The 13,912-nt window shown below is 36.1% G+C and overlaps 1 protein-coding gene across 6 annotated transcripts in view; it reads left to right on the top strand.

The window, feature by feature from the left end:
• sh3bp2 (SH3-domain binding protein 2) overlaps positions 1-13,700 on the top strand; it is a 34,022-nt gene extending 20,322 nt beyond the window's left edge. For 5 of the 6 annotated variants that reach the window (XM_073874015.1, XM_055209137.2, XM_055209136.2 and 2 more), the window contains 11 exons: positions 113-215; positions 4,586-4,703; positions 4,833-4,900; positions 5,210-5,292; positions 5,592-5,663; positions 5,781-6,300; positions 6,827-6,935; positions 7,759-7,814; positions 8,032-8,110; positions 8,811-8,870; positions 12,927-13,700. In XM_073874015.1, coding sequence (XP_073730116.1) covers positions 113-215; positions 4,586-4,703; positions 4,833-4,900; positions 5,210-5,292; positions 5,592-5,663; positions 5,781-6,300; positions 6,827-6,935; positions 7,759-7,814; positions 8,032-8,110; positions 8,811-8,870; positions 12,927-13,082 — 1,424 coding nt within the window. In that variant the 3' untranslated portion in view covers positions 13,083-13,700. The remainder of the gene's footprint in view (positions 1-112; positions 216-4,585; positions 4,704-4,832; positions 4,901-5,209; positions 5,293-5,591; positions 5,664-5,780; positions 6,301-6,826; positions 6,936-7,758; positions 7,815-8,031; positions 8,111-8,810; positions 8,871-12,926) is intronic. The other variant, XM_055209134.2, reaches the window with a different exon arrangement.
• The last annotated feature ends 212 nt before the right edge of the window (positions 13,701-13,912 follow it).

Raw genomic sequence — 13,912 nt, 5'->3', positions numbered from 1 at the left:
GTTGTCATTTCTTTTAGAAATGTTAAGATAAAAAAAACTGCACTGCTTAAACTGGCCTTTGTTCGGTTTGTTTTTTGTTTAGTCTATAACCCAATGTCTGCCAATCTTACAGGGCCTCTTCGGTTCATCATAATCCATAAAGGCTGTGTGTACTATTTCAAGAGTAGTACTTCAGCCACACCACAGGGAGCATTCTCTCTCAATGGCTACAACAGGTTAGTTATATAGCTCACAAGGACTGTATGTACCGTAGACGGTTTCAATAGCCTTTTGGCCCAAACTTAACTTCGGCAAAGAATTAAATACAACAAAGTCCCTCTATATTAGAGTATATTAATTCAATTCAATTTTATTTATATAGCGCTTTTCACAATTGTTAATTGTTTCAAAGCAGCTTTACATAAACCGTACAAGCGAGCGTAGTAATAATGTTACATACGTGAAAGTGCTAAGTTAAGCCAATGTTGGCTGACTCTCCATGGGATGAAAAAAACCCCTAGGAGAAAAACCCTCTGGGAAAACTCCTAGAAGGAGAAAAACCATTGAGAGAGATACATATATATTTATATATATATAAACACGATAGGGATATGAAACGGGTAAGCGGATTAAACTGGTTCAGCCGGTGGTCGTTGGTCAGGCATCGGCTGGGCATCACGGTGAAGCACAGCCAGTAGATCAGTAGTGTGATGACCTTCACAGCATCAGGAACTTGGTCTGTTTGTCTCATTGTCTTCGGGGTCGAGGACGAGACAGGGAGAGAAAAACAGAATCCTATTAGCGTACTGTTCACATGTAATGCAAGTGTCATACAGTATTGTGGTTTAAAATCCGCTCGGTTCCAGACAGGCTAACTATTGCGGCATAAGTATATTAACCAGTATTATTACACGGCTCTCTGGAATGCTTGATTCTGATTGGTCAGTTGAGACATTTGCAGGTTCGTTCTTTTCAAATAATAACCGCTCCAAAATAATAACGCATAGCCGGACTACTTGCACGAGTAAAATCGCTCCGCGCCAATAAAGATCAATAAAGATTACTGTCTGTTTGGCGCCATCTTGTGACAAACACTCGACAATCATGACAAGACACAGAGAGCTTACTGAGACTGAACTTGACAAAATCGCGTCGGGTCCTGATCACACTGTCGGGGCTTATTTCCCAATAACTACTGGCTGCCTCTACATTATCCCTTACTTATTTCTAATAGCAAGCTAAATAAATTACTAGTAAATTACCTTGGTTTTATTTATAGCTAAACCTTTTAGGGGCAGTTTCCCGGAGAGGGATTAGACTAGTCCTAGACTAAAATGTAAGAGCTGTCCAAACTGAAAACAACTTGCACTGACATATCTTAAAGCTGTGGTCAGAAACTACAGGATTGAGATGATTTTGAATGTTTACAATTTTCATGCCCCTCCCACACTCACACTGAGCAACCTCCCTTCGAGCTCATCCTTGTCAGTGCGTGTGTGCATCAGTATTTTTTGTGAATGTATACTTAGCAAGCGTACTTAGATTACTTTCATAACACTCAGAAATACAATCAATGATTGATAAAGGACAATTACCTGTCCAGAAGAAATGTGTCAAGCTCTGCATCCAGCTTGAACCCTTTAAAATCTTGTAGATTTCTTCACCTTTCAAATGGCGGTCCGATATTGATCCTAGTTTTATTACGGGCACAGTCGCTTTCTTTTTTTGTTTCCTTCTTTTCATTGGTTGTTTTCCTAGCTCCGAGGAAATGGAAGTTGTTAGTGAATGTTCTCTCCACCATCACGCTGCGTTCAATCCAACACACCTGAGAACCAGAGTATGTGAGCGGAGTGGAGTGGCATTTCCTAATAACACCGCTCAAGCTCTGCTCTGGATGTATCAATATTCCGCTCCACGCTCCCTCCCCAGCCCTCCTTATTAACGCCTCGCTCCGCGTTCGCTCCATTGTACATTTTAATTCTCTTTTGAAACAACACCAACCTAGTTTGCTCGTTAAAATATCATCCATTGCAGTTCTGTAGCAGAATGCGTAATTTATTGTTCAACTTTAATAAAGCATATGGCATAAGCGTGTCACGGACCGCGCTGTAGCAAGGTAAATGCCGCAAATTATTTACAAATTTAAATGGCTTTTTCTTTTTTTCTGTGTTGGTGGTTTGGGTTGTTAAAGCTGTATTCTGCTTTCTTTCCAAGTGTAAGCAGAAAACTTTTGTTTTCTTGACATGTGTCTTTTAATATTATACAAGGAATCTTTTGATGTTGTAATCACCTCCCCGCAATCGCGTTCTTCTTTTTCATCATTACCTTTTAAAATACATTTGTATTTTCCCCCCTTGCACTGTACAGAAACTCTTTATTTCTGTCTTTCTTTAACTGTGCTTATTAATAACTTATGAATTCATCCATCATATAATGCAAAGGCAGAAATCGCGAAGAGGTCAGTAAAATATAATTAAAAACTTAAATAATAAATAACATGATATTATATTAATGTTTGTGTAGTTAAACAATACAAAACAAATGCTATTGGGGCCCAAAAATATGTTTAGAAACATTTTCAGTGCCCCTCCCTTGTCTCACAGTGTTTTTGGTGATATTGTAATGCGCGCGGGGGGGAGGGGGGATCTGTGGCGTGTTCAGGAATTGACAGGCAGATTTTACACAGCCCTGCTCTGATTGGACCAGATGAACCGGTGGAGTGGTGGATTTTTGTAAGCCAAATAACAGGCTCTAGGTGGAGCTAGAAGCGTGGATTTTTTTATTAAACAGTCTAATTTATGGTGTTCTATCGGAGCATAGTGTCGGTTTCAGTAAATATGATCAAAAATATCTTGCCGGCCGCAGCTTTAAAATACACCAGTGCTCTTTGTTTTGCCTCAAAATGCACACAACAAGTAATGTTTTTAGTAAAGCATGTTTGTTAAAAGTAGTTATATTTCATAATTAAACTAATTATGATCTTATCTGGCTTTCAAACCTCTCTTCACACAGCGAGTTTCCACGTCTTTATGTTACCGAAACATTTCATTTCCGTCACAGTAATTGTTTCAGGTAAGTTTAGCCACTAGCCAGACCAATAAACAAACATAGACCAGAGGTTACGCCAGATGCGTAACCGTGACAATGCACATGCATCTGATGAAACCATATATAAGTCTTCCTAGCTGCCCACACAACCTCTCTATAATCTATTTTAGATGTATAAAAGTTCACTCTGTTTTTGGCCACATCCTGTCCACAGCCGGCTTAGCTCAAGGGTTTCGAAACTGCACTGAATCATTTTGCTTAAATGCCAGAGCTGCATTTACATATCTATTGCATTTTCAGTTTAATGTATTTTAAAGTTAATTTACCTGCCATTGTTTTTTTCTGAGTTTCTTTCTGAGACGGTTCAATGTGTCATCCTGTACGTTGAATATGAAATTATAGTCAGAATTTTTTTATTTTATGCTATAAACAAACCTCTAAATTAATTACAGAACAGCACAGGGACTTTCCTTAAATAAGGGCAGACATTTATGTAGCATGTAATTACGTATCAGAGCCAAAGGACTTTTATTTTAAGCACGTCTACAAAATCTACACACATAAAAGGACTTGTTTTTCCTGATCCCATTTTTCAAACTTTAGTTGGTGTGTATGGTTGCTGTTAGAGCATAAGTAAAACCTGCAAAATGATAAAGCTCAAAGTTCACTATTTTCTTTAACAGAATTTGCTTTTTAAAGCCTACAGCGAACGGCCGGTTTGGATAACAGCCCTCTACTTCCCGGTTAAAGGCGGAGTCCATGATGTTTGAAAGCCAATGTTGATATTTGAAATTACCCAAACAAACACGCCCCTACACCAATAGAATCTGGACCTTCTGTTGATAGACCCGCCCCACACATACGCAACCCGGCATTTGATTTGATTTGATTGGCTATAAGTGTGTTTTGGTAGTCGGCCCGTCTCCTTTTCCAAAGCGTTTTTCAAACATCGTGGACTCCGCCTTTAAATGACATCAAAATAAGAGTTTTTGACTAAGCTCCGCCCACAGGAATACAGCTAAGCTCAAACGGCTCTGCTAAGCTACGCTGCTGTCGAATCACAACACACTAAATAAGCTACACAGAACTCGTTACCTATTTCTGAAGGAGGGAATTCATAGAACAAGGCATCAGCCCGTTTTTAGGATAGTGAAAACAGCGCTATAGAGATTTTACGCTATAGTACATTTTGTGAAAAATAGCCTAGGCCTACTGTGTTTTTTTACACACAAAACATTAACACATGTTAAATTGAGCACCGAATATACAATAAAGACTTCAAAAACACAGGAACAACGGGACCTTTAATTCTTTAAGATTAGTGATCTTTAAGAAAACATTATCTTTTGCTAAGACATTGTTATGTGGTTGCTATTGTGTCCTCTGGGACCAAAAAGATAAAGAGACTACCCCCATAGTCTTTAGGTACGATTCAGATCTGTCCCTAGTCTTATTAAATTTCATTTTAAAATAATTTTAACATGGACAAATTCACATAAACAGAAAAATCTGAAATGTATGTGTTATTGTACAAAATGACATTTTTCTACATTTACAGAGTTTTACGGGCAGCAGAAGAGACAACATCTAGCAATGTTTTTCCTTTCAAGATTGTGCACTTCAGTAAGAGACATCGTACATGGTATTTTTCAGCAGCGAGTGAGGACGAGAGAAGGGTGAGTTCATGTATGGTCTAAATTTCCTAAAAAACATTTAATAAAGAACTATTTTAAATAAAGAATGAACATAAAATGTGTTGATTTAGTAAAACTGAAATGTTTTACGTAATTTTGTCTCTCTGACAGAAATGGATGCGACACTTAAGAAAAGAAATAGACCATTATAATGATAAAAGAGAATTGCAGATTCCAAGGTAAAAACAATGAGCTATCATAATACACTGTGGACACCATTGCATAGTGAAATCAGCATATTAAGAAATACTGGACATATAACAGATTAACTGTAGTTTTAATTTATGCCTTATACCACTAACATTATACTTTAACAGAATATGTTTTGTACCTCTTTATTTATATACACTTTGGAATTTCACACATGCCAAGTGTCACCACTTCCTCTTTCTTCACAGTCAGCGCCTGTTGATTTGATTACCTGTATGTGCTATTACTAAGCACATGTTCTAATGTTTCTTTTTTATGAAATCCTTTTATTGTAAAAGTGACGATTTAGATGCCGAGAGTATCTATGGTCCTTTAGAAGAACCTGTGGAAATCAGTCATTTTGAAGATAACGATGAACCAGGTATATATACATTTATGCAATTGGCAGGCGATTTTATCTAAAGCGACTTACTATGCATTACAAGGTATACATTTTTATATATTTACTAAACACTAATCATGTAAAATAAAGTTATCATTTAACCTTTTAAATATATATTACATGTTGCTTTCAATTTTTTTAACGTTAAGCATAATTTTATGATTAATTATTATAATTACAAATTATGTCTGTCAAAAAAAAATGAACATAGATAAACTTTAGATATTATATTTAAAGATATTTTATATGAAAATAATAAATTAAAACTTTTAATTTAGATTATATGACACAAGATGAAGACAGTGATGGAGAAGACAACCTCAAAGAAGATGAACCACCAGTGCCACTAGGTCATTGCTTGTTTCTTTGCCTTTTTTGAGCCACATTTTAGCACTATGTACAAACATGCAATGCACTTGTAGCACCCATACAGTCAAAGTAATGGATGTGTTTGATGTTTTCTCCAGGTCGACCCATGGTTCCACCTCCACCCTATCCCCCACCTCCAGTTCCTCACCTTTCTAGAGAAAACCATCTAACGAAGGGACTACCACCTCCACTTCCCTCACCATTTAAAAAACCTCCTCCCTGCATACCTACAAACAAGGGCCCACCTCCACCACTACCATTTGCTCCGCATCTACAGAAATCAGATGTGCATCCACCATCCAGAGGTCCTAGGGGTCCTATGCCTCCATTACCTCCCCTGCCTGGCTCCTTTTCCACAATCCCTATTTCCGAGAAGAAGCCAAATACCGCTCTTACTGGTTATACCTCTGCTACTTTACCTGTGGTTGACAACTTGCAGAAAGTCATTTTAAACCCTGGAATTAAATCACCCACTTCTTGCTTGGGGGGAAGGTCCACAACAGAGAACAAGCTAATGTCACCTCACCTATCTTCTCCTTTGGGTAACAAGACTCAGGTGGCCCAGATACCAAAGCCTCCATTACCAACCAAACCAAAACCCAGTAGGCCCTCGTTACAGTAAGTGTCACAGTTCAGCCATTGCAACATTTAGTGACCCCTAGTGTCACCTCACTGACACAACATCGAGCAAGTGACAGAAAGGGAACATCTTGGTTACAACTGTAACTTCTGTTCTCTGATGGAGGAAAAACTTTTAAAAATTGTCTCAATGCGAACACATAGAGTCCCATCATTGACATGAAGTCTTGTTCCTACTATCAGGGAACAGAGGTTTCACTCATAACCAAGATGTTATTCACTATAACTATCTTTCACTACAGCTGCCTATCCAAATAGACATTATTAAAGCATTATTCAAACTATTTAAGAGTCACTCTTGTAAATACAGTTGTCAATGCCAAACACTACTGTATGTGAATATAGTCTAAAGTAAGTTTTCTACTAAATAATTATGACATTTATCATTACCTATTCATTTGTTTAAAAAAAGTCTTCAGCTTTTTAGTATAAAGAGATGCAACAATTTAAGAGCAATATATACAAAATGTATATTTATACAAAATGTTTATGTGTTTTATCTCAGAAGAGAATCACCAGATGGACAAAGTTTTCGTTCCTCTTTGGAAGAGAACCCTTTAAGAAAGAGAGCACCTCAGAAAAATGATGATTCAGATTATGAAGACTATGAAAATGTAAGGATACATATTTACTATTTGTTATTAACATACAGTTCAAATTTAAATTTGTTGAACAACTCAATACTATGAACCAAAAAGTATTTTAAATTCACATTTATTTAAGAATGTGGTTTTTTTTAGATTAGGGGTTCCCAACATTTTCATTACTCACCCACACGTAAATCTATCTTAGGACCCACCAAAAGATTTATTTAGAGAAATACAAACATTCATGTCCTTTTATATTTTCCTTGTCACTTGTTATATTTTTCATGTCAAACGTTACTTAATTGCAATAGGAGGATTTTATAGTGGTGTCATTTTAGTCATTGGACTAAACAGTTTTTTGTTGTCATTTTCCACAACAGCCAAGTGACTTTTCGCAACCTTACCCCACTGTGCAGTCCCGACCCACAGTTTCAAAACCCCTGCTTCAGATAATAATACAGCACTTTTATGAAACAAAGCGTACACAATTTCCTAAATAGTTATTTAATAATGCTTCTCTAGAGAAGTCATGCAGCTGGCAGCTTTTTTTAGCTAAGGACGTTGTACAGCTGCTGTACTAGGTAAAAAAAAACATGCATTCTCTATTACACGCTGACTCAAAATAAATTGTGTGTGATTGACATCATTCCCTAAACTAGCCATTTTGTTTTGCTGTTGCTCCATTTATCAAGATGTTATTTTTACTGCTAACCTGAAGGTCATATTTAGTCCCAAATCTGTACCAGGATGACACTGAGTCCTTGTTTACAAAGACACTCACAAAATGTTAATTTGTAGCAAGCATAACATTACTTCATTAACTTACTATTGTTCACATTTTTCTCCATAGGTGCAATTACCTTCATCTGTCTTTGTGGACTCCACAGAAACCAGCAATGTTGAGAAGTAAATGCATAATTATAAATTTTTGCTTACAAACATTGTGCAACCAGCAATCATTTTAGCATGAGCAAGCTACAGTTGTTGGTTTTTGTAATATTGCCCTCTAGTGAAAAAAAAATGTCATTGCATAGTAAATTGTATTCATATTTCACAGGATCTCTTGTTTATATATAACTTATTTAGGCAGGTTAGTAATCTTGTATTTATTCTTTAATTACAGATTATTTAAAGAGACATACAGTTCTCCAAAGAATGGCCTTTATTGCATCCGAAAATCTGGAACAGGAAAAACATCACAGGTACAGAAACCCAACAGTGACCCTCAGGGAGCAGGACAGTGTTGTAATGGGAGGGGGCAAAGTAATACAACTTAAACATAACAACACCAGTCCTGCTCGCGGAGGGTTAATGTTCTTCAAAGTGTAGCTCACACTGTAAATTATGTTGAAATGACTATCCTTAAAGTCCCTAGATGGTCTACTATTTCTAAAACTCACATGCACACTTTAACGGCTGATATTGCCCACAACACATTACAAAAGAGAAGAGTTTTGTAATGCAACATTAAACTGATAACTTAGTTGTGATTCTTCACTGAAATGATATCAATAGCATTTTGATTTGTGTGTTAACAATCACAATGTGTGTCTGTAAAAACAGTGAATTTACAGTAAATTCAGTTATGCATTAGTATGTCTCAGTACTCGCACACTTTGCTGCACACTCATATGTATACTTTCTTATCACATTAACATATTGTAAAAAGTGCATATAAGATTGCATTATATAAGTAGGCGAATTGGAACACAAAAATGGTCTTTGGCATTAGAGCTAAACTGCAGGAAAGAGACCCTCCAGCTTTGTACATGTTTGGTTTAGATCAAAGCATTCTGATCAACATACAGTACATGTTGTAACATACTTTAGTAAATCATAATAAAAATCATCAAATCTGAGTGAGTGTTTGTGCATGTTATTCACGTTTCATTTTTAATGCAGGTGTTGGTTGTTTGGGACACGAGTATAAATAAAGCCAGAAACTACAGGCTCTTTGAGGAGGTCAGTAATGCATAGATACACACTTTTTACTCTTTTTTTACTCTTAGTGTTGGTATTATTTATTTGTACTTTTTTTTATTTGCCAAGTTCAATTAAATTAAATTAAAATTTATTTATATAATGCTTTTCATAATTGCTTAATTGTTCCAAAGCAGCTTTACATTAATAAAAACAAGAGAAACCAGAAAAATCACAGAACAACAAAGTAGCAAAGTACAGCTGCTAACATTAATCCATACTAGTAAGCAGAGTAATAATTAAATGTATTTCCCAAAGACCTTAGGAGAAAAAAATACCTTGAAAGAGAGCCAGATATAGCCTATGCTATAGAAGATATACAGGAGAGCGGGGCACAACCTAATGCTTTTTGACATTGGGTCTATCGTTCAAAGAAAATTCAGTTAGATTAATCATCTTTTTACACAATCAACATATACATCTCTGCTACAAATGAACACTTAAAGTTTGTTTGTGAGACCTACCGTAAGGGTGGATGTTGTTAATATATCTGCCTGTAATAAATTAATGTGTGGATATCTATCCATCCATGATCCTTCATCTAACCATCCTTGTATTATGCATCAATGCATATACATTTTTTTAAAGGGCTGCACAATTAAGACAAAAATCATAAAACAGCATAGATTGTTTAGTCCTCTGTAAATATAAAATAGCTGTGTTACAATAAATCCTGCGTTATTTTGCCCGCTCATTTAAGTTTAGAAATAAAGAGAAGCGCTCGGTGGTCGCTGGTCAGACATCACGATGATGGGAGGCCAGTAGACCAGTGGTTTAAAGCGCTTTACTGCAAACTAAAAGTAAAGTAACACATTACTATTTATATTGGTTTTATTTAGGGTTAATGTTTTGAATTACCCCCAAGTATTAAACTTCATTATGCAAAAGTGTTTGCACCATGCGGAAGAGTGATACCAAATATTTTGTGGTTTGTTGTAGGGCTGTAAAAATAAATTTAGAAATGTGAATATTCATTAAATTTAACCAAAAATGCATATTCGAATGCAAAATCAGTTTCGAATTTTAGGTGTGTCAAGATGCACATGATGATGAGAGTTTGTTTGTCTTAGCCTGTGCATGTATAAAAGAGAAGCTATGCTACCTGCTGTAGAAAACCTGGGGTGGTGGCAGAGATTCTTTCCACATATTGTGTAGATGGCCAGTATATTCAACAAAATTGCTGGTTTTCATAGCGGCTGCGAAAACACTAGTAAAACTGAATATTATCAGCTTAAATTGAATTTAGTTGGCCTTAACAGTGACCCTAACCACTTGCCAAACAAGTATTCTGTAGACATTGGCATATGGCCAGACATTGATTTTCCTGACATATGTTTGTCTTGCCTAACAGTATTAAACCATCCCACCTTTGTAGAACACAAGTCTCATCATAATGGATGGATTCACTGACAAAACTTTGCAATTACACAGAATAAGAGTATTCATTGGTGTATTTTTATTGGATTTTATTCATCCCAAAATTTTACATACCTGACATATGGCTACTGCTACTGATTTACTTCTCCTCAGAGAAGTACTTTTATTTGCCACACTGAAGTAAAGAACCGGGAGTGACATTCGCATTTAATTGTGGAATCCGTAACTGTGATGAGTGACACAGAGGAAACCATACCCATAGCAACGTTCTGTCATCTTTAGTATGTTTAGCATTCGCTGTTATGACCAAAGTAGTATTACAGTGACAAAAGACTAGTTATAAGTTCTGCCATTCTAAAAGGTGGGGTCTATAGCTATTTCATGCATTCTGATTATTTACACTGTTAAATGTCTATGTTTATTTCTAATTTTGTCATGATTCTGCCCTCTTGTCCTTGGTTGCCAATGGCGTGGCAGAAGGATGCTTGCGCGTTGCTGTCTTTCCTTTTCGCAACATAACAGAATTTGGTTTAAAGATATTTGTTTACAAACAAATATGAATTTATATACATTACCTCGTTATTTCATTCGACTCCATAATGAAACATTTACGAATTTGTTGGTGATTATTAAATTTAGATTCATATTTGATCATTCTATTTAACTCATTGTTATATTGACTCGTTCAAGTGGATCTCAATTGTCGCTTAGAATCCTTGCATCAGCTGCTACAGGTTCACGATCACAAACTTGACCATACAACTAATCAAGAGTTAAGAAGTTCGTCAGACCTTATAATTAATGGCAGTCAATACCGCTATGTTTAACTCTGTAAAGTAGAGTTAATTAGTTTGTCAGACCAAATAATTAAAGTCAGTCGATTCTTCGATGCTTAACCTGTAAAATTAAGTGGTTCATCAAACCAAAATAATATAACGAAAAGGCAGATGATGCGCCAAACTTTACTCTATTGATAAAGAGTAAGTGGTTCGTCAAACCAAAATAATATAACGAAAAGGCAGATGATGCGCCTAACTTAACCCTATTGATTAAGGGTAAGTGGTTCGTCAGACCAAAATAGTAAAAGGCAGACGATACGCCAAACTTAACCCTATTAAGAGTAAGTGGTTTGTCAGACTAAAGTAGTAAAAGGCAGACGATACGCCAAACTTAACCCTATTAAGAGTAAGTGGTTCGTCAGACCAAATAACCAAAACACAAAATGGCAGACAATAATGAATCCTGGTCGTAGATTTGCGGTAACAGAAAGGATACATCAATTTACTTGTAGTCAATAATTCAGAGTAAGGCAGAATGAATGCAAAACATAACAATTTATTAACCAGGTAACGGTACAATAATTCAAAAGCCAATTCAACCAATATAGTATATTAATCAATCAAGAAATATCAATAGTATGAAATAGTTCAAAACAATGTAATACATTGACCAATCATACAGAAACCTTAATGGTACAAAATGAGAAAGTTTGAAATATCACCTCTCCAGGGAGTCTACCGTATTCAAGATAAAGTTCTGGTTCTCGAGAGAGGTGTTTTGGGGGTCTTGGTCCCCTGCCGTGAGTCCTGGAGGAAACTTGTTGTGTTGCAAAAAGTTCTCTTTTGAAGTCCTTGCTGCCTCGGCCACCTACAGGGCACACACACTGCACTCCCGGGCATCCATGCTGTGTTCTCAGGAAGGGCTGACCTTTTGGTCAGGATCAATCAAAATTCTTACAGTTTACTCTAGTCTTGAGGCCAAATTATGACAGGCTTATGTTTTGTGTGATAGCACATGGCCTTTTGTTTGGGCTGTGTGCTTCCGTGTCTCATCTCCAGACCCCACCCCCTCTTCTTCTCGTTAATCATCTTATTATTGTTTGATATATGTCCCCTGTTGCCCTCTTGAATTGCTCCCTTATTTTATGCCCTTGTGTTTGCTGTCTTGTGCTGATTTGTTTTGTAACATTCCCACTGTCTAGTCAAGTTATAGTTAGACTTGTTATTCAGAAGTAAAGTCTTTGTCAAGTTAATCGTTTGTTTTAGTGTTATAGATATCCTTTTCTATGTTATTTTGAATACAATTTGTGGGCTTTTGTTTCTTTTGGTTGTATAATAAATCAGTTTGTGTTCCTGAAAGGTCTGCATCTGGGTTCTAATTCCATGCAGTTCCTGACAAATTTTCTAAAAGTTGTTGTTGTTGTTGTACACTGTTGTTGTTGTAAACGTAGTATCAATACACGGTATGCCCTGTACATACAGCAAAATTGACAAAGTTGACTTTGACATGAACATTAAGTGTGTCTGAATCCCAAACAAGGCTGGGAAGGTTATTTCAAAGTTCAAGGTCCAAGTCTACCACAATAAAAGTGATGGAATGTACTCTGATAGTAGACTTCAAAAATACAAGAAAGTTCTGTTTCCTTGATCAGAAGTTTACACTTAGACAGTATCTCTTGCATTGTGTTTCTGTATATTGTGTTAGCTATAAAACATTGTTGCATTTCAACTAAACTCTAGGATACCCTTGTTGTTGGTGTAGCATAACTTGGCTGAGTTCATCATAGCACCTTCATTTACTAGTAAATGGTACTTAAGAATATCTGTACTTTCGATTTTGATTTTTTTTAACAATTTTTCTATCTTACGTTTACATTTCTAGGACCAGAGGGTGTACCTGGAGACAGATCTGACTTTCTCAACATTAGCTGCTCTCGTTGAGCACTACTATATTAACCCACTGCCCAGCAGCAGCAACCACTTGCCCATCAACTCTTTGTGCTTACAGATACCTTATGGCTACAGCCCACCTAGGTGACATCTGCCTTCTTTACCTGCTAAAACACCCACATGCACTGTTCAAGTTTAGGTTTGGGGCTCTGTAATGTTCTGTAAAAATGCAGATTTCTCCATCTGCTGGTTATAAATACATGTATCAATTTTCCCATTTTGTGAATAACCTGAATAAACAAATACAGTAAAAGTCACTGATATTGATGGAAGGAAGAAAAATAATGCAGTGAATTGACGAGAATTTTGAAAATAATTTAGATAAGTATTGAAATCATTTAGGTCTTATGACTATTCAGGGAACTTCATATTTACTGTAAGTTTGAATTCAGACTACTGAAATTAAGTAGTGAGTGAATGAGTGAATTTAATGAAATCTTGTCAACACACATGCATGTGATTGTCATGTCAGTTTATCTTTGTTATGAATGTTACACATTAATATATCTGATTTGGCCATCATGTAGAAACCACAAAACGCTACATTACTGAAAATAACTTTGCTAATTGTTTGCAAAACAATAACATTATGAATGTTATTTCATTGTTTCCAATATTGTATAGATTTTGTTTGTACATATTATACATAATTTGTTTATAACACTCTGGAATTCCATGAATGAAAATAAAAAAAACATTTTCTGCACATTTTTGCAGTAATCTTGTGTAGTACTGATTTTAAGTCTTTTGGTCATCTGTTTCAATAAGTATTAGCAAGGGTTAAATTGGATTTTGACAGGTGAGAGAACTCTTGAAATAAAACAGGGGCGTAAAGCCACCCTAGGGCTGACATCAGTCTCATATCAGGGTAAAGAAGAAAAGACTGTCTCTCATAATAAGATTATTGTGGTTTTTTTA

The sequence above is a fragment of the Misgurnus anguillicaudatus genome, chromosome 12 (genome assembly GCF_027580225.2).
Source record: "Misgurnus anguillicaudatus chromosome 12, ASM2758022v2, whole genome shotgun sequence".
NCBI classification, from domain to species: domain Eukaryota; kingdom Metazoa; phylum Chordata; class Actinopteri; order Cypriniformes; family Cobitidae; genus Misgurnus; species Misgurnus anguillicaudatus.
The sequence above is the reverse complement of the archived record's forward strand: the minus strand, read 5'-3'. Positions and strand labels throughout refer to the sequence as shown.